Source organism: Erythrolamprus reginae, chromosome 2, assembly GCF_031021105.1.
Source record: "Erythrolamprus reginae isolate rEryReg1 chromosome 2, rEryReg1.hap1, whole genome shotgun sequence".
NCBI lineage: Eukaryota > Metazoa > Chordata > Lepidosauria > Squamata > Dipsadidae > Erythrolamprus > Erythrolamprus reginae.
In genome coordinates this window covers 166255898-166281859 of record NC_091951.1, presented here as the reverse complement: position 1 = coordinate 166281859, position 25962 = coordinate 166255898, and the positions used below count along the sequence as shown (strand labels likewise).

Below are 25962 nucleotides of genomic sequence, written 5' to 3'. Positions count from 1 at the left end.
CAGTCTCTCTTTCCCAGGATGAGATCGGACTAAAGCAGCCCCCAGCTTTGCCCTGACTACAGAAGGAGATACTTTTCCTGTTAGGTCATTTTCAATCTTTTCTGCAAGTGGTGGTGGGTGGTGGTGGTGGTGGTGGAGAAGAGAGACAAGCAGCTCCTCTTTCCCTCCTTCTCAAAAGACTGCAACTTTGTCCCTCCCACTTCCTTTCCTGAATCTCCGGTGATAATCTTTATGGCTAAATAGAGCTAAAAGGTTTAAAAAGCAAAGTAGCCACAGTTAGTGGAGGACTAGCTCAGGAAGTTTGATTACCCTGCACTGCACCCTAATCCCTAACCCAAGGGTCTTCAAACTCGACAGCTTTAAGACTAATGAACTTCAACTTCAACTCGTAATGGTAAGAAATATATATGAAATTGATATTAAGGATATATTGGGGAGATTAAAGCATGACGGCCTAAATGATCAGATGTAATAAGAAAAGAAGCAGCTAAAAGAAACTGTATTAGTTAATAGCTTTTTAAATGCATATAAGAAATTTGAATAATTATCTTTTATCCAGTTGTTAAAAGTACCGGAGGTAGCACTGGATGGATTATGAATACCCAATTTAAAAAAAATATTATTGCATTGTATTTTAAGATTTATATTATACTATATTATATTGCATATGTGATTGGTGTGGAGAAAAAATAAAAAAAAATTCCTGGAAAAAATATCCAATGAACTTCCAGTGAACTCTAGGGAAAAAATGGACAAAAGGAAATAAGATTCTTATACAACATATATTTGTAATGGGCAAATTATGAGGGATAATACAGCTATAACAGAAGAAAATGCTGCTGCTTTCTTGGCTACTCTCCTCAGGAGAAAGCTCTGTGATCATCCTGACCATGTTAAAAATGTATCTGGAAATTTATGCAGATATCAAAATAATATTGAATGTTGCTCTTATGGCCATGAATTGGTATGGGCAAAAATATCCTTTTAATCATGAAATCCCCACTACAGATATTTTATTGCCTCCTGATATGATCCACTATTTTACTACCATTCTCTTTATTTTCTTTATGTGTTTCTTTATGGTTGGAGTATAAGAAATAGATCAAGCATTGTCATTTTAACTTTGTTTTTAGAATAGACCTTAGCAAGTAGATTGAGCAGAAAAGTAAGTTCAGTATATTGTTAGTCAGTTACAGATGGACAGATGTTAAAAGTTGGTACACATTTAATAGCACCATTAAGGACAATTAGGCTGTCTGAGCCAGGGGTGGGTTGCTCCCAGTTTGGAGTGGTTCTATAGAACTGGTAGCAACCCTCTAGTGATGTCATGATGACATCACCAGCCGTCCCGAGTTTTGTATGCCGCCCAGAATTTTTGGAGAAGGGCGGCATACAAATCTAATAAATAATAATACCAATAAACCAACAAACCAACAAAACAATAAAACTAACAATGGTCATGGGCACCACCATTTCTTTTTTTTAAAAAAATCCTGATTTTCTTCTTCTGAGCACATGCAAAAGCCAAGTTTTCAACACTGTGCATGAGTGCTGGGAAGTCCATTATTGTCTTATGGACCCTTTGTTTGGATGGAATAAGAAGAAGTCTACGGATATCAAGACTGAGGATGTTAGTGCCCCCCCTACATCTGTTTCCCCCATGAAGAGGAAAAGACAACTTTTAGCTCAGGACTTTCAGGACTTTTTAGGAAGTAGGACAATAGAACTTTTTTCCTTATATCAGAAGAACTGGAGATTATGCCAGGGTGGATAAGAGATATATCATCTTATATTCTGATTTAATTGTTTTTTATGCTGGTATTTTAACGCAGGAGGGTATTTAAACATAGAGGGTGTATGTGTTTAACCCCCTTAACTTTAAACTTAGACTATCTACTGATTTGTTTTGCCAATGTGTAAGACAGAGCACTTGTTGGTTGATATTTGGAGTTGCCAATTGTTGACCATTCTGACAGATAATCAAGGGGTTTTTTTTGTAGGATAGCAGCATTGTTGGTGGTGTTGAATAGTTTTACATCATCAGCAAAGCTTAATCATTTAGTTTTACATCAACAGCGAAGCTTAAACATTTGATTAAGCTCAAATGATCTTAATCTTATTTCCAGATTTGTGTTTTAAAAACGCACATTTTTCAGATAGATGCAGAAAAAAATGTAAATGTTAAAAAGTTCTTTGTCTCTCTCAAATTGGAATATAATTACCGGTAAGTTATTTTTCAGAGATGCAGCTTTGTCAACACTGATGAAATTCTCAAAAGAAAGAAATCTGTTTAGCTGATCGGCAGAGGAAAAATGGGAGGAGGAAAAATGAAGTCATCGAAGTATTGTGAAAAACTCGGCCTTTTTTTCTGGGTTAATTAATTGAAGAATGAAGACATGAAAAAATAGTAAGCTTTTGTAGCTTGTTTTCCCCAAACAAAACACATTCCAGATGGACACTGGGTTGATTCTGTAGCTATCGTTAATTTCTTTCCCCCATTTCTTGTTCAAATTGTTTAAGGTAAGCATTTTTCTGTTACTTTTTCCTGACTGCATTAAAACAATAATCCTGTTATGCAGAATACTATTTAGATTTCAAGCATTATGCAATTTAACTCACTGAAAGCTACTATAAGTTCAGTTTGACTCAATCTCCATATGCCTTGCCTGGATTTATCTTGTTGAAGTGGATCCTGCTTCTGAGTAAAACTGTGTCAGATAAAATTATGTTAAAAGAAAGATATTTGCTGAATATTGCTTTCTGCATTGTTAGTATAGATTTCTACTTGGACAGCTGGAAATGCTACTAAGTGCAGTGGGGTAGATGGGAATTCTATACAGAGATTTGTTTTTTAAAAATGTTTGTGGTCTATCTATTCTATTGTATTTAGCTAAGGAAAAAGAGGCTTGCCTAAATACTCTTGATCAAATAATTCTAAATAAAAACCCTGCATGATGTTAATCTTTATCGATCTGTTTAGGAAATAAATAGATGCACAGAACATGACCCCATAAGCAAGGAAAGGAGGGGGATTGTAAGGTTTAACCTGTGCCTCCCACTACAGCTTGCTTGATGTTAAGATTTCTTAGTGGATTTCTTTTTTATTTCAAGCAAGCCTTACCATGCAGACAGAGTACGTACGAAAAAGAAACTTGTGCCAACAGACTGCTGCACTCTTGTGGAAAAATATAATTCTGAAATGGAGGATGAGAATGCAGAGTTTTCAGGCAAGTGCCAAACAGCCACTTTCACTTCTGTGGAAACAACCAACCCTTTCCTCACTCCCCGCTACTCCTTTTCTTCTGGTTTCCTTTCTCTGTTTCTAAATGTGAGAAAGTTGTGAATGTGATGCAAAAATTGGACTAAAAAGAATTTGTGTTGTGCTTATTTTACAACTTGATGAATAACACTGGTTTTGGAAACAGGGGAAGGTACTCATGTTTTTGTGTTTTTTGGTTCTCTGTCAGCAACAGGCTGTGCTAATGGTCTGTGTCATCAATAGAACATTTCAGGCAAGCTAAAGGTACAGAATAAGATGGCATGGGATCAGCTTCAGCTTAGAGACAGACAACCATACTTGACTGTGTTCTGCTTTGGGCCCACTGAATCGGAACCAAGAAGCCTCCCTGAACACAGGATTTAATTCAAACACTTTTAAAATAAATTTGAAGGTACTTTGTACATACAAAATCAGAATTTTCGATTGATGTTGGTAGAGGCACCGCTCGAACTGGCTGGGAGATAACCAGTGATGGGCAGGACTCAGAACGGGGGGAAACACCATTCCGGCAGTGGAAATGGAGCGCGTAGGCTCACTCCATTACTGTTGGGCATGCATGTGCATGCACGTGCAACCAGAGCAATTCTGGTAAAAAAATACTGTTGTTGTTCATTTGCTTCTGCGCATGCACAGAAACAAAAAACCCGGAAATTTTTGATGCCAAAAGGCACACATACAGGTGCATATATGCATGATATGAGAGTGTGCATGTATTCAAAATCCTAGATTTTCTTTTGTTATATTTTCATTAGAGTCAATCCCCAATGATATGCCTATGGTTCAAAATATAATTGCCCTGCTCTGATCATTCCAAATGTCTGTATTGGGCATTTATAATTTGGACTTATTTCATATTTCCAGGAATGGTTTTCTACCCTGCTACTCCTCAGTATAATACTGTTACAAGGATATAAGTTTTTATCTGAAAATGTTCATGAAATACCTCATGCCTTCCTTGGAAAACCTTCATTTAATATTACTGGAGTTAAACTTCTGTATGCTCCAAATACTAAGATGTCAAGAGAAATAATGAAGAAAATAGAAACTATCTCTCCTCTAAAAGGTATAAAGTATTTGTTAAAATGTTTTCAAAGACTTCAATAGATACTAATTTCAGCTGGATTCATTTTGATTGAGTTTTGATTGAGAAAAATGATTGCAGATATCTTCCATTGTTGTTGAAACAGCACATCAATTTAAACAAAGTGGCAAGGGAGCCAGTTAGGTCTAATGGTTAAGCCACCAGGCTAAAAATCAGGAGACTCTGAGTTTTAGTCCTGCTTTAGGCATGAAAGTGTCTGGGTGATTTTGGGCCAGTCACTCTTTCTCTCAATCCAACACACCTCACAGGTTAGTGTTGTGGGGAAAATAGGAGGAAGAAGGACTATTAGATTTTTTTTTGCCTTGAATAACTTATAAAAATAATAAAGGCAGAATAAAAATAAATAAATACCACTGGTATATGGATTATGACTGGGTTCATATATCATGTTACCTGTGGCTTGTCTATGATGTTCTTTATATGTTATGATCAAGTGATATTGTATAACCTGACAATAAAACATGATTTCAGATGGCTTGTGGCCCTGTTTCTTTTAATGTGAGAAGCAAAAATTAAACAACTTGGAGGCTGGGTTGTAGACTAGTATGATGGGTCAATCCAGCCAATATACTATGCATGGAGATATGTTGGAGGTCAAGGTAACTTTCAAATAGATGAATGAAAAGCTTTGTAGGAACCCTTCAATCATGCATTTTTCCTTATTTAACTTAGGTATCAACAGAGTTCATCTTACAAGCTTAAATATTAGTCTAGTTTTTAAATATTCTTTTGGCCAAATTTTTGATAATAACCCTTGAAATTGTTAGCTGGTATAGAAAATAAAACATCAGCATGCAAAGACATTTCTCTTTCCCTGGCCTACGTAGGATTTCACTTACTGATATGATTTTTTTGCTAAAGGTATTGAGACAAAAGTGATGGAAGACGAAAAGGCCATAAAAGATGAGAAGGCCATGAAATCAGTGTACAACAACTTCTTTGATATTGTTGGAGTTGAATTCCAAGATGAAATGTCCTATCGACTCCGATTTCCTCACTACAGAACAGTTATACCACACAAAGGATTTGCTTTTATAGGTAATTCAAGATGGCTGTGTTTCATTCCAGACTTCCATACATCTATAGAAGCGTTTTTCACCCTTGGCAATTTTATGATGTGAAGACTTTAACTCCCAGAATTCTGCTCAGCATAATTTGCTGAGGTATTCTGGGAACTGAACTCCACACATCTTAAAAGTTGTCCAAACTGATAAACACAGGTTTACACGTAAGTCAAATGCAAATGTAGCATCATATGTTTTTATCAGGGGTGGGCATACACATACAGATATGTGCAGATTTTAAACGACACTATTTTCATGCTTATTTATTGGAGACATAACAATGCAATTTATGCTATAAAATCAGAGTATTAACCCTCAGAAGAGCAACATGGCACAGAACAAAATCCTGTTTTTTCCTCATTCCTTAGGTATGAGAATGAGTGAGAAACAAATCATGCTCTTATTTGGGTGATGATCCGGTCTATTGGAAAAGCAATGAACAACATCATACCAAGCCAGCAGACTAAGGATCCATTGTATCTGAAGAAATTTGATTGGATTTTTTTAAAAAGAAAAAATAGTGTCTAAAGTGCGTCCTGTGGATAGCTGTTGGTTTTGTTAAGTAGGCAGCAGTTTTTTGTTCTGAGCCGATTTATTCTTGGTATAGGAAACCCTAAACACATTTAGGGGATTGGTTTGTTTGGAAATGCTGCGTGGATGCATATGGATTGTATCCATGTAGTCACCATGGATATTGGCGGTGGGGAAAGAAACACTAAAGGAAGAGAAAAAGGAAAAGGAGAATGACTGCAAGAAAGAAACTATAAGTCCTGCTTGATTAAATTTAAGGGTTAAGGTTAGGATTCTCATCCAATCGAAAAGAGAGGAAGTAGTGAAAAAAGAGAGAAATAAATCAAGACAGATAGTAGTTACTTTGAACACAGTAAGGAGAATTATGTTACGAAGTACTAAATATATGTTTGAAATTATGCTAACTGGGAATTTTAAAGAGTACTGTACTGGAATGATAGTGTGAAGGAACCTGTGAATTAAAAAAAAATACATACAAGACACAGGCTTGCTTCGTCTTCCTCTGCGAAAAAGCAGACAACAAAATTCCTCAAAAACAAAGTGGTAGGAGAACACTACAAATATTAGGATTAGGGAAAGATACTGTGTAATCTGTAAAGAGAAGAAACAAATATTGCAAAGAATATAGACAAAAGAAACAGGAAACAGTTATGATTTTAAAAGGCAGAGAAAATGGAGAACAAATTGATAAAATAAAAAAGTATTTTGGAAATTAAAAAAAGCAAAGAGTACCCAATGGAATGATTAGAATTAGGCTGCAAGGAATGATTGCTGTGGCATTAGAAGCATATTGGATGGAGATGAGAATGTATGAAGGGAATGCTATATTATTGGTTGAGAACTTGAATTATTTGCACTGAATGTTAGACAGATTGCATAATAGCAGTAAAAAGTGTGAGCTTGAAATCAATGTATCAAACCTCAAGATAATCATGTGAACCACAATGAAATTGGCAAGTTGTAAATAAATGGCAAAAAAATAAAGCAAGTAAATGAATTTGTGTGCTTTGTTAGAATGTTTGTTAAAGATAGAAAAACAAATGGAGAGGATCTGTAAATAAAGCTCTACTAACTTGACTCTATTGTCAAGATCTCAGATTGGGTGGATTATAAAACTTGCACCAAATATTGGTATTTTAATACTTTTTATTTTCTTCAGTGTGGGCATTGTTCTTTCATTATTATTATTATTGATCTCTGTTTGGTTTTTTTGTATGTCACCTTGAGTTGCTTTGTGGTTAGTTGTTTTATTAACTTTAATAGCAATGATAATAATGTGCAAATGCTGATTGGAAGGCAGGAGCTAGTTTGTTGTCTGGCAAGAAATGAATGTTTGTCAAAGGAAGTAAAAATGGCTAAGAACACATTCCTGTCCACCTTTTTTAAATGAATGTGGGAATTGATATGTCAGGAAAAACATAAAAGCAAATTGAATGTGGTACCAATAGGTTAAGCACATATGTAATATATTTACAATGGTCCATATAGCCTTTATTATAAAGGATGGTCCTGTTTCAGAAATCTGTTCCTTAGATTAATTTGGTTTAATTAATTTATTTTCTTGGTTTGTAAAGCCAAGTTATAAACAGAAAAATTAATTTTCTTTATATTATGGACCTCTTTCAGATTTGCTTTTTCATGATTGACCTTTATTTTTTCCCCAAGAAAATATGCTTCTGTAATAGGTCTGACCTAGTTCAATCATGACAGCACTTAACTTAGAGTCAAGAAATAGTTTGACTGGAAAGAAGAATTAAGAACAGCTCCCACTTTCTTCTTGACTTTAGATAGGAGGATGTATTATGCTGAGCATTGTTCAAGATGTTGGTGAGTGATATTGTCCTACTCTTGTGTAAGATAATTTTGGCTGGTTCCAGTACTTCAAATGCCTGAGGAAGTTGGTGAAGTAGGTAAAAAGCAAACTAAAATTCTTTCCTCTCTTTGCTCTAAGACAGGGGTAGGCAAAGTCATGCTAGGAATTCTGGGTGTTGAAGTCCACATAAGATAGAAGAATCCGAGTCTTCGGAGAGGGGCGGCATACAAATCTAATTAATAATAATAATAATAATAATAATAATAATAATAATAATAATAATAATAATAATAGAAGAGCCAACTTTGCCTATCCCTGCTCTAAGAAGAGAGGGAAATTTGGTGCTTCTGATGGACTATTTTCCTTAAGGCCTCAGTGCAATGAATCATTTTCCTGGAGATCATCCAGTCCAATGAAATCCCAACTTTCCCCCGATTAATAGAGACTGTTAATTTATAAGATTTAACATATAATATTGTAAAAGTCTGCTTCTCTTCTTTTTTGTAGATACATGTTACAACTATTCCTTAATTGATTGTGAAAACCCGATGTATTGGACTCAAGGCTTTGTCTCACTGCAATCTAGCATCGACAGTGCACTTATTGAAGTAAGTAAAAAGTAAAAAGGATAGGGCTTACTTTTAACTGCAGCAGTGGCAGTGACATTTGATCAGTTTGGTTTGAATGACTTTTCTGTTCCTTTAATTATATATTTTGATTTACTGAGCTGTTCTTTATCCTACAAATTGTGTATCACACAAGACAAATGCCTTGTTTGTCCAATCACACTTGGGCAATAAAATTCTATTCTATTCTATTCTACTCATTGTCTCTGGATCTCCCTAGGCTGTAGAATAGAGCTCATTCTAATCTACTCGGTATACTCAAGTGCTTTCCTTTTCCTAAGTATGTGCTCTTCCTGATTCCAGTATTTGATCATTGTTAGCTTCCTCTATTAGGTCAACAATTTTACACACACACACACATACATTTTTAAGAAATTCAATCATTTTCCCCCTTTATAATTTAGTTATCCAGGTTGCATGGAAAATTACCTATGGAATAAGTTATCAGTAATTTCAATGTCTTTTCTTTCAGAGGATCACCAATCGCTCTGTTTGGGAAGAAATGACTTCTATCAATGGCATCCGTATGAAATCACCTTCTGTTACAGTGGGATTTGAAATAGGAAATGGTCTGTTCCTTTGGTCCCTGTCACTGTGTTTTGTTCCATTTATGTATTTCTTGGCACTAACTCTTACAAGAGAGAAACGGAAATTAAAGGTGGTGATGAAGACAATGGGACTACAAGATGCAGCATTCTGGTGAGCTATGAAATTCGCTGCAGTCTCCTTTTCTCAGATGGATCCAACAGGTTTTAAAGAAACGGATGAATCTGTTAGATAGTGCACGTGGGAAGGAGAATGATTCAGCACTTTATTAGCAGGACAGCTTCAGTAACTGGCCGCGAGTAGCAGAAAAGCCACTTTTAAGGGTCTTCCTGTTGCTCAGCCATGCCAGCCAGAAAGCTCAGCACAGAATTTAATGAAGCTCTGATCATGGAGTTGGTGCTGTAAATAGTAGCTCCATGTTATGTTCTACTTCCTTTGGTCAGATATGTTTTTAAGGATGGGGCTGGAAGAGGTATAATGTCATTTGGGTCTACTCCAAAAATGGATCCTCTGCTCATTTGAAAAAACTGCTTCCAGCCAGCTAGGATTGACCAAGTCCTAGGTCACTTGGATCAATTTTGGCCGGACCAGCACACCAGTCAAATAGTATTCTGGATGTCACTCTTCTGCTAAACAAAAAAAGATGCCCAAAATTGAAAGCTGTGGAACTGTTTTTTAGAGTCCTTTCACTGACCAAAAAGAAAAAAAGTTTTCAAGAAAAGTCAGTAAATCCTTGCTCTGAATAGCAAAAGAAAAAACCCCACAAAGTGTATCACCTTATGTGGATATTCTTTGATTACATCTGCCAAAGACTCTGCAATCTGGGAAGAATTGAGAGAGAGAGATCTGCTTTATCTGTATTTGGAAGAGTCATCCTTGCCTCCTTGGTGTTGGACAGCCAACACATTTAAAGAATATAATAATAATTTTTATTTTTGTCATTCCTTAAATTGGTGTAGACCAAGGGGTCATGGGACGGCTATCAAAGGCCTCCACTCTTCTTCATATTTGGCTGCTGTTCCTAAACATACATGATTGCCAAATGCCATTTAATAAGAGTCTCTGTTTTACGGAACAAGAGATGCCTTTCCTGCAATCATGTTATTTTCTCTTGTGGGCAAGAACCATAATATTGAGCTAAATGAAGAAATAATTGAGGGGAGGTGGATAAAAATCAGATAAATGTTAACAAGAAGGTTAACAATGTCTTTTTCTTCATAGGCTCTCCTGGGGTTTGCTCTACATCGTGTACATCTCAATTCCAAGCATAGTGCTGACATTTTGTCTGAAAGATATGTTATTTCACCTAAGCAGCAATTCCGTCTTATTTGTCCTGGTTTTCCTTTATGGCATTTCATCTGTAAGTCTTGGGCCTTCCTGTTCTCAGTTAAAGTGATATGTTTGATACAATAAAAATTCCTCTTCTGCTGGAGGACATGTGAAGAAGAATCTTTTAAAAGGTTATATTAAAACATTTATTTCTCAAATGTGCTCTCTTTTTAATGAAGCACCCAAACATGGAGATAGTTTGGGGGATCCTGGAGATACCGGTTAAATGAAAGCATATCTGGACAGATGATTCCATTTAATGGAAAGCTCTATTTTCTGATTCGTAAAGAATAGAATCTGTTTTTTTTAATACAGTAGTACCTCTAGATACGAGCTGCTCTACATGCAAGCATTTCAAGATATGAGCCAGGAGGGGAGAGACATTTCTGTTCTAGTTCCGAGCTGAAATTCGGGATACGAGCCGAGCGTCCACTAGGTGGCGCAAGATTCCTTGCTTTTGGTTATCTCGGAGGGGAAAAACAACTTGTCTCGAGATACAAGCTCCCTTATGGAACGAATTATGCTCGTATCTAGGGGTACTACTGTAGTGTTAAATTGAAGAGGATTGAAGCTGCCCCACAGGATCAAACAGGGCATCAAAGATAGCCAAAATTTGGCAAAAACCCATTAAATACCAACTTTGAATTCTTATATTTTTTAACAACTTGAAGGAAAGTGCTGCAAATTGGAAGTCCTCATTGCAGCTGTGTACTGAGTACACCTGCCAAAAATCAACCTGAAAGGCCAAGTAGTTTTGAAACTAGAGCAGCCTGAAGATTGCTGTAAATTCATTTTTGATGGGTTTTTTTTTTTGCAAAGTTTGAACCTGAAAAGTAAGAGGAATAGGTACATGGGGTTTTGCCCGTTTATAAAGCCTTACAAGGTGTGCAGGTTCTCCAGATATCTCCAACATACTACTGAAACTGCCACGTTTACAGCTTCTGGAAGTTGGCCCAAAATGTCATTTTTGCCGACTCCACATTTTGCAATCCTTTACTTGAAGTCTCCTAGAACTCCCAGTTTTTAGTCTTTTGAACTAAAATTTTGCACAGCATAGTTTTATATCATTAAAAAAACTATGTGCCAAATTGCATCAAATTCTGAGATGGTAAGTTTGGAATGATCTTTAAAATTGGTCCACTTGACACAGAATGACTCAGAAATAAGTGCCATGTTCCATTTGTGGTCCCCACAGTCTTTTCATGTTGTCTGAATGTCTCAGCACCCAGATAATATGGACTCAAATGGACCCTACTTCTGATGGTACTCAAAAGGACTCAATGCACTCTACTGCTGATTTTCTAACTCTCTTTATCTTGAGCATTTACAGTTTGATTGGATGTTATGTCCTCCTCTTTAGAGATATAATAACCTTGTGGGAAATGTGGCTACAGCAAGGCATTATTCACTGTTTTTCTATTAATTCAATTCAGTTTAAATCCTGGCCAGCAAATATTTGCTGCAGTGTTGGCAAACCATTTTGGCACTAAGTGCCAAAATGGGAGGGAGCACGTGTGCATGCCGGAAATTGGAGAAGCAGATCTTGTGATTTCTTGTACACATTCACCTGGCCTTTTGGGAATCTTCGCACCTCCCTCTCTGCCCCCCTGCCTGCCCCCCAGTCCCAATTGGGGTGGTGGGACATCCCCACTGACAATCCAGTTCTGCAGTCCCAGACAGGGAGAAAACGTTGGGCAGGGAATGCTGCCTCCTTCTGCTGGAAAGCCAGAGTGCCTTCTCAGCCTTGGAGGGAAAAGGTGCCAGCATTCCCAGGGTTTGCCTTGAGGGACAAGCAGGCGAGAGAGCTTCACCCCAACTCTGGCTGCCATGAGGCACCCCCAGCCTGTCACAAAAAAAAAGTCAGCACAGCTCCCTCCCATTTCCAGGCTAATTCTTTACCCCCTGGTGGCATTTCCATGCATGAGGAGCTGCACTCTCCTTTGGCCTTCCTGGGCAGCTTGTCTCCGCAATGGTGCCTCCTCCTCCTTTTTATCCTGGCTGCTCCAGTATTCTAGCTGGAAGTGGCAGCCTGAGAACACTGCTGCCCCCTTGCAGTGGCAGGAGCAGTGGGCAGGGCAGCCATCTGCTGAGGCAACAAACCTTTGCACCTCTGCTGCTTGTGCCCGAGTTAGCCAGGTGCTCCGGACCACGGACACATGTCAATGCCGCAGTGGAGGGCTGGGACCATGCAAGAAGCCCATTCGGGTCGGGAGGAAAGGAAGCCCTGGCCCACTGTCCTGCTGGCAGCTGTTCTCCCTTTGCTCTTCCAGGTTCTAGTGTGCTGGCCAGCTGATCTTCACATGCACAGGAGTGCCAGATATCTAAAGAGCAGCCACCCGGTGCTCGTGCAGGAAGATGATATTCCATTTTCCTGTATGTGCATGCACACTGGCCAGCTGGTCTTAGCACATGCATGCACTCCAGAAACAAGGAGACAAGGTGGCCAGCGTATATGCACATGATAGAAACCAGAAGATCATCTTCCCAGCACGCACATGCACACCGGTTGGCTGATTTTTCAGTTTCTGGCACTCGTGTAAAGACCAGCTGGCTTGTGTTCTGGAACCTTGAAGAGCAACAGCAGTTATATGGCTCTGTATGCCACTTCCAGCATGTGTGCCATAGGTTCTCCATCATAGATCTACTGCACCAATTTATCTTTTTAATGTAGGGTGCAACAACTACATATAAATATAGAACAATAATTCACTCATTATATCTTGCATATTTGTAGAGACTATACTAACTGGCAATTTCTTCTGATGCAGATATGTTTCTGTTTCATGTTGAGCTCTCTCCTAAAGAAACCCAGAGCCACTAGCTTTGCTGTTTTCATCTTGACTTTTTGTTTGGGAGCCCTCAACCTTACTACGAAAATCAGGTTGCTACCTCCAAGTTTGGAATTGATTTTGAGCATCTTCTGTCCATTTGCTTTTGGTGCTGGGATTTCAAAGGTAAAGTGATGGACAGTATTTTACTTCAAAATTCTATCTTCCTAATCAACTAACGGGAAACACATCTGACATTCACTCTGGCAGCTTAGGTATTTCTCTTCCAAATATATTTTGATAGGAACACATAACATAGTAAACATCCTTCCTTCATACTGCTTAGACCCATGCCTCCATTCCAAGAAGGTTAGAATAGGATCAATGGTTTAACTTGCTAAACAGTTAGTTTCATTTCAATTCTTTGTTCTTTCCTATGAGGATTTGATTTACCAAAATAAACTTTGTTGTTTTTATGCAGGTTCTCTATTTTCAAAAATATGGAAGGACTTTTGATTTTAATGATTTAATGTTGGAACCGTATGGTTATTGCTTGCTTATTGACAGCCTCTTATACATGCTGCTGGCTATCTATTTTGATAAGGTTGTGCCTGGTAAGAATATTACTGAGAATATATTATAGTTTGCAAGTTTCTTTTCATTTCTGCAAGTTGATTTTCATTATCTCAGAATCATTTTTGAATTAGGAATAAACTGTAATTGGCCTGAAAAAAGGCAAGAAATAACAAAGTTGAGACAGCAAGTATTCCATCTTTCTTAAGTTGAAGTTGTCTGGGATTCATCTGAAGCTCCTAATACAACAATCTTGTTCACATACCATGCATACCTGTATGAGTTGTAGGCGGTTTTAAAGAATTCAGTAGTATGCAAAGTATAGAAATGGTGTAAAATAGAGTAAGCCAATGAAATTAAAGGTGGATGACAAGAGAGAAAGTAAAGTTTCCTTTTGTTTTCTAAACCTCAGTCATTTTGTGGAGTTCATCAGTTACATTGACTTCTCATTTTTGTGTTGCAATTCCATTCCCATTTATTTTTCCTACTTGACTAACAATTCCAATGCACTGGTTTCTTACAAATCAGTCATTCTGAGTCTTTTAGGTTCTTGTTTCATCACTTATTTGCACTGCATTTATGTTTCTTCTGACATATCTAGCTCCCACTTACATCTACCCAATTGGAAGAACCTGCTTTTATACTTAGCAATTTCTGCTTCTCTTGACAAGCATCTTCACAACGGAATTATTCCACCCAATACTTTTCTACCAACATTTGCACATCTTAAAATATTTCCATTCACGCTCCTATTTTTAGTAAATATTCTACCAAGGTACACAAATACACAAGTTCTAGGGAAATTTGGACTTTTAAGAAGCAGGATAGGAACAGTACCTAACATTTTTAAACTGTGGTGTTAAGAGAGGGGGCATGAAAAATACCACAAACAAATAAACAAACAAACAGATGAATCAACAAACAAATCAATCCAGAATACTCACTTTGGACACATTCCACAAAGACCTAGGTTTCTGGAAATAATTCTAATTCTGGAAAAGAGAAAAGAAAAGAGAAAAGAAAAATCAATAAAAGTTGGATAGATTCAGTTATAAGGGTAATGACTATATTGACTCAGATACATTCGCAGGCAAACAAAATGTGGGTTACTGGCCTTAGTTTTACCAGTGCTAAATGCAGATTTGTCTGCTAATGTTATAGGTATTAAGATTAGCAAGAATTCTAAAATGAATTATATATTTCTGTTTGTTGCTTGGGTCTATTTTCTTCTTTCTTTAGTTTTGATGTAGGTTATGATTTATTAGGTAGGGAACTGAACTGACTGCATCAATTCAGTTTATTGTCTGGTTCACAGTTACAAAAATACTACAAAGGAACAAAGAAGACTAGCTTTGTACTTTATTGTATATTCAATGTAAATATTGAGAATTTACATATATTTTGGACTTATGACAACTTGCTCTTTGTAAAATACTTTCAGACAAATATGGGGTGCCTTATCCTCCGCTGTTTTTCTTGAAGAAGACCTATTGGTGTAAGCCAAAAATCCCCTGTACTGGGAATGCTCCTACAAGTGAACGGAGTCACGAGAGTATCTTCAGTGACAATGTAGAGCCTGTGCCTCCTGAATTTGAAGGGAAGGAAGCCATAAGGTAAGAGTCATTGAATTTGGACACTCAATAGTATCAGCATATTGTAAATTTGTTTTACTTATAGGTTCTGTTCTCAGAGGACATTGGGGGAGATTCATTCAGGGATAGGCTGCTGGGGATTTGGAGGGGCTCAAGAGAACCTCTAGCTAAAAGTCTGTGCAGTTCAAAGAACCCCCAAATCCCACTCCTGGCTGGCCCTGCCCACCTCTTCCCTCTCCTCCCAGGAGTCCCGCTGTGGCCTGTTTTGGATGTAGGTAAGTGCAGGGTATGGGTGTAGGCTTGGGTAGGGCAAAAAACAGGATTACCAATAGTTCAGGCCTGTTTACAACCTCCATAACCTGATGAAGCCATGTTTGCACTTCCAGAGCCTCAAGGAGCCCAGGGAGGGCAAAATGCCCCTTCACCATAGTGCAGGAGGCCGACTAGGCCACACCTACCAAGGCCACACACACCCAGCAACTGGGCAGAGAACCCCTCGCTAAAGGTTTTGAAGCCCACACCTGGATTCATTCATAAGGAGAAAATAATTTGCTGAAAGAAATACCTTTCTGCTGCAACAGGTTTGGTTTTGTTGTGTCCGAATCCCAGAAATAACGAGGTGAGGTGAGTGTCATTCAACTTGAAGCCTTTAAAGAAGGCTCGAATGAATAACCACACAACAGAAACCCAAACGAAGCTGCTCAGAACAGAATCTCCTCAGCTGAGTCTGACAGTGCAATTCATATGCAGCTGTCCGCATGGCAGCCAATGAGAGGCCGAAGTTTTCCTGCTCAGCAGTTGATTGTAACCAATCAGTAGCTGCAGTGCAGCTAGCAACATCCTGAAGGGACGTAATACCCTTCCCCGCCGGCACACACAAACATTGTGGCCCAGATAAGCTAGGCACTTGCGCAACCTAGTTGAATGGCATAACACTTGGGAAACAATAGGAACAGCTTGCAGAGTAACACTCAGCACTGGAGAGGCTGTGGATGGAGTGTTGGGACTTGAAATCCACGTTGGGATGCTTGTGGAGGCCAGCGGCCTAACTAGTGAGTCAACCAGTGGTGTGGCTGAGAGGGATGAACCGGCAACGGGTGAACACATAGGTCTTGCAGCTGTTTCAGGAACTGCAGTTACAGGGGGAGGTGTGTCATCAGCTCTAGGCCCTTGGTTGATTTGATGCCTCCAGCAATGACCTAAAGGGACATAGCAGCTTTAGCTTATGACCATCTGTTCATCAATCATTTCAAGTTGTGACAGTGCTGAATGAGGTGGACCAGTCCTTGCAGTTGTGGCTGTTATAACACCTTTGAGGTCACATGATCACAATTTAGCCACTTGATAATCATTATGATGGTTGCAGCATCTCAAGATCATATGAATGCCATTTCCACCCTCCCCAATGGCTTCTTACAAATGGCTTACATTTCCATTGCTTTTTTCCCTATCTGGTTGTGTGTTCCCTGTTGTGCCAACTCTCAGTTTCCGCTTGCTTGATGCTACATGAGGTCCTCACTTAATGACCCATAAGGTCCTGGTGTTAAACATTGCAACCAATTGCTTAGCGATGTGCTATCCTAGCCTGAGTACTACTTGCATTGTCTTTTGTTATATTTTTATATTATATTTTTATATTTATTTTATTAGATGTATTGGACATATACAAGAGGAAAATACATCCCATGTCTAATATTTACTGTGATATAATGAATGCTAAATTAATATCCTCCTATTTCAATGTGATAATTTGAGTGATTCTGAAATTTGTAAGAAGAATGTACTGACAAATATTTCACTATTTTTTAGACTAAATAACATTAAAAAAATATATAAAATGAAAAGCACAGAGACAGACGCTTTAAAAGGTAAGATACCTGCACTTTAGAATATATATTATTGCTTTGATTCTATGAAATAGGACAGAAATAGCTCAAACACAGGCATTTCTGCTCCTCTTCTTGTACGAAAAACTTCCTGAGATGCTTTAAATTTAAGAATTACATTTAAATAACTTTCAAAGGTCATCTTTCTGACCAGTCTCCAGGGCTTTTACACCTTCATCTCTACATGCTCCATCAGCCTCCTGGGCACTGGTTGAAAAAAGGAAAGGCAAATTGATTTTTAACTTCCTCCCATATCTTGATAGGAAGTCCTGGGGAAAACTGGTTGCATGAATGCCAGTAAAAAGAAAAAATGACTGGCACTAGAACCAGTAGGAATTATAAAATTCAGGATAAAAAAATATTATTATTATTATTATTTATTAGATTTGTATGCCGTCCTTCTCTGAAAACTCAAAAACTCAAAAATATGACAAACTTGATGTTTTCTCCTGTCTCGGTGGATCATTTAATATATACAGTAAACATGACTTCTTTATATATTAGGATTGTCCTTGGATATTTATGAAGGTCAGATCACTGCAGTACTTGGTCATAGCACATCTGGGAAAACCACATTACTTAACATCCTCAGTGGACTTTCCAAACCATCTGATGGTAAGAATCAAAACTTTAAAATGAACTCAAATGCCAACTAAATCTCAAAGTACATTTAAAAAGTGCAGCCCTGTTGGATCTGATCATAGTCCAGCTTAGTCCCATTTCCTGTTTTTCATAATAATCAAGTAGGTGTTTTGGAAAAACTTCAATACTATTGTTCTCTAGTGAAGTATAATCTATAAATTGTTATGACTAATAAGTAGTTTATTATTATTATTATTATTATCAATACAACACAGCAACCGAGATCATTATGCTGGATTTCATATTTCATCACCAGTTGGGTGCTTCCCAAGCACCTAGGACTGCATGATGCAGCGGTGAATTATGTATGCTGATTCCAGTAATGCGGCCTTTTGCAATTGACAGGTGGAGATTTTGTCAATTCCAATGGTTTTCAAATGTCCGCTGATATCCTTTGACAAGGATTGACAAGGACCATTTTTACTGGCTTATGCCAGAGTTGTTGTTGTTTATATGAAGTTGTAAAACTCAATTTTGAAGTTTTCAAAGTTTCTTTAACATAAGATTTTTAAGATTTAAGAATTTTGTTGATTTCCTATATTTGTTAAACTTGATATATTGGGCAGTAATTATTTTAATTCCTTTACATCAGTTTGTAATTTGAACAACACAATCCTAGTTAAATACAGATAGTTCTTGACTTCCAACAATTCATTTATTGACCGTTCAAACTTACTGCAGTGAAAAAAGTGACATATGTCCATTTTTCACACTTTTAACTGTTGCAGCATGTCCATTGTCGTGTGATTTACATTTGCATTTCCGACAACTGGTTCAGATTTATGATGATTTCAGTGGTCACTTGGTCATCTTTTGTGACCTTTTGACAAGCAAAGTCAATAGTGGAGTCAGATTCACTTGACAGCAATGTTATTAATTTAACAACTGCAGTGATTCACTGAATAACTCTGGCAAGAAAAGTTGTAAAATGGGGCAAAATCCACTTTAAAATTTCTTACTTTGGGTTTGGTTGTGGTCAAGAACTATCTGTATTATTTTAGCACTGACATTGCATTTTTCCAACATGCAGATTTATACTGATGTCTTTTTGAAAAATGTTTAGCTATTTTCTTCTCAGTAGTCTTTAAAGGAGAGCTAGTTTGATGCACTGGTTAAGGCACTATAGAAATCGGAAGACTGGGATTTGTAGTCTTACCTTAGGCCAATGTTTCTCAAACAGTGGTGTGCCCCACTGGGGAGCACAGAGCAATGGGGCTGTCTGTGACCCTGGGGAATATGTGTGGCCACTCTAGGAAGGGGAATATGTGTGGCCGCTCTAGGAAGTGGAGTGTTTTCCTAGTTGCACAGTGCTCCAAGCCCAGAAGAGAAGGGGGCCAGTCAAGGTGAGGCTGCAGTAGCCATGAACTGCATGGCGAACCTACTGCTGGACAAGGAAGAGGATTCTCTGCAGCTGGGAGAAAGCTTTGAAAGGCACCCTAAAGCCTCCTTTTACAGCATTCGCTGTGAATGCCCAGCAGAGGCGGTGCTTATGAGCCAGGCCAGTGACCTCAAAACATTGGCTTGATTGAACTGGCCTGGCCTCGTGTCAACAGAGGGCTCTAATCACAGTAGCTTATGCCTGGCTAACCAAAAACAGGCTCCACTGAGTTCAGTGGGACTTCCTCCCATGTAAGTGGGTAGAGCAGCCTTCCCCAGCCAATAGTTTGTGTGCAGCTTATAATAAGTAATATAATAAATGTTAACATTAACATTCCATTGGGGCCCAGATTGGAGAGTTGGGGAGGCGTGAAATGTTTACTTCTTCCTTGGGGCAGGGGACATAACAGAAAATAATTGAGAAGCACTGCCTTAGGCAAAAAACCTGGTTGGTGACTATGGTCCAGCCACGTCCTCTCAGCCCTAGCAAGGAGGCAAGGGCAAATCACTTCTGAAACTTTACCAAGAAGACTGCAAAGACCAGTGGGGGAAGTCACCAGAAGTCAATCCCGAGTTTAAGCTCACACTGTTTTAATTGTAGCTCCAAGCATAGAGTTCGGTGATGAAGGGATGAGTAATGAAAACTGGAGCATTCTTCTCGAGGAATGGCGTCACCTGGTGCAGCAGGGAAGCTGGAGAAAGCTTTTCCCCTCCATGGTATCCTGGAGAGTTCCCAGACTGCAGTAGAGACCAGCCCTTGTTGAGGTGGAAGGGATAACAATACCCTTTAGTACTAAGGTTAAAACTAGCCTTAGGGAGACAGTCACTAATAGTATATATTATAATAAATTGGATAAACAACAGAAAAACCTACTTGAAATGCAGGCCGAATCAAGTTTGGAGTAGTTTACATTACATTTATTATACTATTGTATGATTCATAATATACTAAAATAATAGCAGCCTATTTAGTTGAAAAATTCTCTATGTAATCTTTTCTATTAATGCTAATGCAGGTTTTGCATCCATATTCAAGTGTAATGTATGTGAAAAGGAACAGATGGAAAAGATTTGGGAAATAAGTGCTATCTGTCCACAATGGAATATTCAATTTGAATTTTTAACAGTGAAAGAAAACTTAACGACATTTGCTAAAATAAAAGGGATACCATCCAGTGCTGTAGAAAAAGAGGTAATAATGGATTCAGTTATAATCTGTTGTCCTGCACAGATTTGTGTTGTAAAGGTGATTATGTTCTATATTTCTCCCTTTTTACTTCTTCCATTGTAGGACCTCACTGCTTTAGATTTGATAACATTATTCTCCTCTGATTTTAGTCCGTCCTTTCTACAAAAGTTCATTTATGCTTTGGAATCAATAGAACAAATGTGTTGATAATCAACTTAATATCAACCGGGGAAGTCACAAGATTCAAGCAATTCATATGAGTATAAAGATTTATTACAAGTTTAAGCTCTCTACAAGAATCTGACCAACTAACAGGCAAGGGAAATGAATGGGAGATAAGCAAGGCATTCAAGATGGGCTGGACTTAGATCGCTTGCGGGCACACAGGGACTTGTTACTTATGAACCATTTGACCATTTCCTCGGGCTCAGACTGATTATCTCCTACACTTAATTGATTGATTAAATATTTAAAACTTATTTATTTTGTTTACCATTCCAAATTGAAAAACACCCTGTAATAGACCATTTATCTCCCAATTGGATCAAGGTTTGTTAGCCAATTAAGAGGTAGGGTAGAAATCACAGACACAAAGAGATGATTACTTGAGCAATGCTTTGTCCAGGTTGGAATTATCTCTTTGGGATGAGCAAAGCTGCCTGGCGTTAAGAAGCACTCTCTCTCTCTGAATTTGCCGTTTATTATTTATAACAAAATTGCTGTATACACCATTACAATGTAATTTACCCCAAAGATAGCTAACTAGTAGAAGGTTAATATACAGTATACAGATAGATCATACCAAGCAAGCAGGTGAGCACCTGATTGCTAGTTTAACCTTTTGCTTTTAGCTAGAATAGAAGAGCTGAATAAGTATACACAGAGAGTAAAGCAGGTAAACTTTAAACTTAAATACAGCAGAAAAATAGGTGGTTGGGTCAATATAATGACAAGATAGGTTTTCTGTATTGTTTACAATAATTGACAACCTACAGGTAGACTGCCACTTCCACAGCAATGAAAATAATATGGATAAGCCAAAGCTTATTTTTAAATTCTGGGAAAGAAGTCAAGAGAATTCTGAAGGAAAAAAATGTGGTAGAATGTAATTTGGTTTCTTCAGGAAAAGGATGTGCAAACTATGGCCATGTAAATTTTAGGTATATGGTCTGTCTGAACAAGTACAAAAGACTAAACTTTCATCACTTGATATTGATTTACGATGAAATATTATTTACCTGTTGGGAGATGAATACAACTGAAAACATCCAAGCTAAATAGTCAACAAAATTTTAAAATGTTTCAGAGATGAGCAGCAACATAAATAAGATCCAAACATACATTTAAAACTAAGTATATAAAATATATGGGCTGCCTGCTCATTTCTTTCATTCAGTTAAGAGATTGAATTTCTAGGTAAGAAATGCAAAATACCCTAATAATTATTTTCTATTCTAGTAGTCACATGTCATAATCAAGAATTGTTATGATACAGACCAAATTGGAACTATTGAGTGGATATACAAACAATAGATAGAGAAATTGGTACCTGGGCAAATCACAACCCCATAATGATTAAATGGAGAGAGGAAAGAAGTATACAATGAATTAAATGAGAAAGCCAAACTCCCGGACTCCTGGAAGGAAGTTTGTATTACTTTGACCCAAAAAGAAAGTCTGATTTGCAAAAAGTGAAAAACTATAGGCCAATCTCATTATTAAATGTGGATTATAAAATATTTGCGGTGATAATTGCAAGTAGGCTTAACAAATTTTTCAATGACTTTATACATAGGGCTCAGAATGGATTCTTACAGAAAAGACAAATTATAAACAATATGTGTATAATTTTGAATACATTAGGATATTATGAACAATATCAGAAAGATAGCTTTAATGTTTTTGGATGTGCAAAAAGCACTTGATAACATGAATTGGCAGTTAATGATACAACAATTAAAATACATGGACTTTAGAGAAAGATTTATAGATATCATAAAAATAATCTATAGTAACCAATCAGCAAAAATAGTGATAAATGGAGGAATGACAGAGAAATTTGACATTATAAAAGGATCTAGACAAGGTTGCTCATTATCACCTATTTTATTTGTGTTGACATTCGAAGTCCTAACAAGAAAAATATGGGAGACTAAGGAAATCAAAGGAATGAAAATTAAAAAGGAGGAGTAAGAGCTACAAGCATTTGAATATGACTTAGTCTTTATTCTAGAAGTTATCCTAAAATCAGAAACAGAGATAATTAGAGAAATCAGAGAATATGGGAGGTGGAAGAAAAATGCAAACATGTTAGTTAAAGATATGACTGAAAGACAAAAGAATGATTTAGCTGAAAGTTTACATATTCAGATAATGAAAACAACTAGATATTTAGGGCTCCAGCTTACAGCGAGATGTGCAACATTTAAAGAAGATAATTATTTAAGAGAAAGATTTGGAAAAATGGAAGAATCTTCAGTTATCGCTGATGGGTAGGATTGCTCTAATAAAGACAAACATTTTACCATGACTACTCTTCTTATTTGCAACAATACCTATAGAAATAGACAAGACTTTTGTAAATGAACTGAATAAAACAACACTGAAATTTATTTGGCAAGGGAAAAGACCACAAATAAACATGAAAATGTTACAAAATGTGAAAATCGGTGTGTGTGTGTGTGTGAGCGTGTGCTTTGTCCTTCCTAATTGGGAGTTATAGTACCAAGCAGCAGCAATGATATGGATCAGAGAATGGATCTTATTGGAAAATATGAGACTCTTAGATTTAAAGGGACATGATTTACAAGTGGGATGGCACGCACTTATTTTCTATGGCAAGAATAAAATACGTAGCTACTTCCAGATGCATGCAATTAGAAACTCACTATACTTAGTATGGGAAAAAATAAAATCTGAACATTATTTGAGTGTGCCACATTGGATATCTCTTATTGAAACCTTATCACACCCAAGTCAAGTTAATTGGGATTATATCCCAAGGTATAAGGACATTTTAACAAAGAAGAGCGAACTAAAATCTGCACAAACTTTTGAGAAATGGAATACAGATGGATTGGTTAATCAGAATGCAGACCCGAGAGTAGAACAATTATTAACCCAGGTGACCAGAATAGCAGGGAGCAGGCAGGCAGCACTGATAAAGATTATACATCTAAGATAAATTTTAATGTTAGATTGAAAATAATAACACAATAATAAAAGCTTTGTCAAGACTATAAGATTGCACAAAGAAACTGTTAGTCTATTTCAATAAACAATTGTTAGAATTAGAGATATTTCATTCAGGAAATGAGAGGAAGTAGGAGGAGAGAAAGTCAAAGAAAGTTGATGGGAGAAAAGAAAGGGAAGGGAAAGGATGGTTGAGTGAAAAGATAATGGATGCTCAGATTGGCAGACACTGATAGTAATGATTTAGATTGAAGCTAAAGGAAGATATTTTTGGTGATTCTTTATTATGCTTTTTTTACGGTGATGTAACTATTTGATGTATGGTGGAGAAAAATAAAAATAAAAAACTTTTTAAAAAAGAAGTGCAAAATAAATGAAATTTATATACAATATATTACAGGTTGAAAAATTGTTGACACTATTGGACATCAAGGCCATCCAAAACACCCAGGCTAACCATTTAAGTGGTGGACAGAAAAAGAAATTATCTCTTGGGATTACATTTTTAGGAGAGCCACAGGTAAACCCACTATTACGCAAAAAGTCCTGTGTGTGCATGTGTTTGTGTGTGTGTGTGTATGAATGCAGTGCTTTCATCCTTACTGATGACTTGCATAGATATTATTTATTTATTTATTTATTTATTCATTCATTCATTCATTCATTCATTCATTCATTTATTAGATTTATTTATTAGATTTGTATGCCACACCTCTCCGAAGACTCGGGGCGGCTCACAGCAATAATAAACAATATATAACAAATCTAATAATTTAAGAGAAACACTAAAAACCCCATTATTAAAAGCAAACATACATACAAACATACCATACATAAACTGTATAGGCCTGGGGAAGATGTTTCAATTCCCCCATGCCTGGTGGCATAGGTGGGTTTTAAGAAGCTTACAAAAGGCGAGGAGGGTGGGGGCAGTTCTAATCTCTGGGGGAGCAGGTTCCAGAGGGTCGGAGCCGCCACAGAGAAGGCTCTTCCCCTGGGTCCCGCCAAACGACATTGTTTAGTTAATGGGATCCGGAGAAGGCCAACTCTGTGGGACCTAATCGGTTGCTGGGATTCATGCGTCAGAAGGCGGTCCCAGAGATATTCTGGCCCGATGCCAAGAAGGGCCAGAACCAACACTTTGAATTGTGACCAGAAACTGATCGGCAACCAATGCAGACTGCGGAGTGTTGGTGTAACATGGGCATACCTAGGGAAGCCCATGATTGCTCTTGCAGCTGCATTCTGCATGATATGAAGTTTCCGAACACTTTTCAAAGGTAGCCCCATGTAGAGAGCATTACAGTAGTCAAGCCTCGAGGTGATGAGGGCATGAGTGACTGTGAGCAGTGAGTCCCGGTCCAGATAGGGCCGCAACTGGTGCACCAGGCGAACCTGGGCAAACGTCCCCCTCGCCACAGCTGAAAGATGGTTCTCTAATGTGAGCTGTGGATCAAGGAGGACACCCAAGTTGTGGACCCTCTCTGAGGGGGTCAATAATTCCCCCCCAGGGTTATGGACAGACAGATGGAATTGTCCCTGGGAGGCAAAACCCACAGCCACTCCATCTTATCTGGGTTGAGTTTGATTTGATGCCTCCAGCAATGACCTAAAGGGACATAGCAGCTTTAGTTTAGACACCCATCCAGACCCCAACAGCCTCCAGGCACCGGCACATCACTTCCACTGCTTCGTTGACTGGACATGGGGTGAAGTTGTACAACTGGGTATCATCAGCATACTGATGATACCTCACCCCATGTCCCTGGATGATCTCACCCAGTGGTTTCATGTAGATATTAAATAACAGGGGGGAGAGGACTGACCCCTGAGGCACCCCACTAACACCGACTGCAACCAACCGGAGAGGTAGGAGGAGAACCACTGAAGAACAGTGCCTCCCACTCCCAACCCTTCCAGCTGCGCAGAAGGGTACCATGGTCGATGGTATCGAAAGCCACTGAGAGGTCAAGAAGCACCAGGACAGAGGACAAGCCCCTGTCCCAGGCCTGCCAGAGATCATCCATCAATGCGACCACAGCAGTTTCCATGCTGTAGCCGGGTCTGAATCCTGACTGCTGAGGGCCTAGATAATTGGCTTCTTCCAAGGACCACTGAAGTTGGAGTGCCACCACATTCTCAACAACCTTCACCATAAAGGGAAGGTTGGAGACTGGATGATAGTTGTTGAGAATGGCTAGGTCCAGGGAAGGCTTCTTGAGGAGGGGGCGCACAAGTGCCTCCTTGTAGGGATCCAGAAAGGACCCCCTCCCCAAAGAAGCGACCCAGCTCCGTGTCACCTCCCTGCTGGCCGAAACCAGCCAGGAAGGACATGGATCCAGTAAGCAGGTGGCGGAGCTCACAGCTCCAATGGCCTTGTCCACTTCATCAGGTGTCACCAGATCAAACTCTTCCCAGACAGGTGGACAAGTACGGGCCCCAGTCACCTCGA

At 38.2% G+C, this 25962-nt stretch overlaps 1 protein-coding gene across 4 annotated transcripts in view; it reads left to right on the top strand.

Annotated features, from left to right (window-relative positions):
• The first annotated feature begins 266 nt into the window (after window positions 1-266).
• The window catches only part of LOC139161325 (ABC-type organic anion transporter ABCA8-like), a 95349-nt gene continuing 69653 nt past the window's right edge, over window positions 267-25962 (top strand). For 2 of the 4 annotated variants that reach the window (XR_011558093.1, XM_070740303.1), the window contains exons 1-15: window positions 282-394; window positions 2241-2520; window positions 3112-3227; window positions 4142-4343; window positions 5244-5420; window positions 8298-8398; window positions 8889-9115; window positions 10184-10322; window positions 13060-13245; window positions 13541-13673; window positions 15074-15245; window positions 17034-17092; window positions 17615-17725; window positions 20146-20321; window positions 23911-24030. Coding sequence is in view for 3 of the 4 variants with exons in the window: in XM_070740303.1 (XP_070596404.1) it covers window positions 3123-3227; window positions 4142-4343; window positions 5244-5420; window positions 8298-8398; window positions 8889-9115; window positions 10184-10322; window positions 13060-13245; window positions 13541-13673; window positions 15074-15245; window positions 17034-17092; window positions 17615-17725; window positions 20146-20321; window positions 23911-24030 (1908 nt within the window). In the remaining variant the exon portion in view is untranslated. Of the gene's footprint in view, window positions 395-2240; window positions 2521-2980; window positions 3228-4141; window positions 4344-5243; window positions 5421-8297; window positions 8399-8888; window positions 9116-10183; window positions 10323-13059; window positions 13246-13540; window positions 13674-15073; window positions 15246-17033; window positions 17093-17614; window positions 17726-20145; window positions 20322-23910; window positions 24031-25962 lie in introns of those variants that run through there. The other 2 variants (XM_070740304.1, XM_070740305.1) reach the window with 2 other exon arrangements.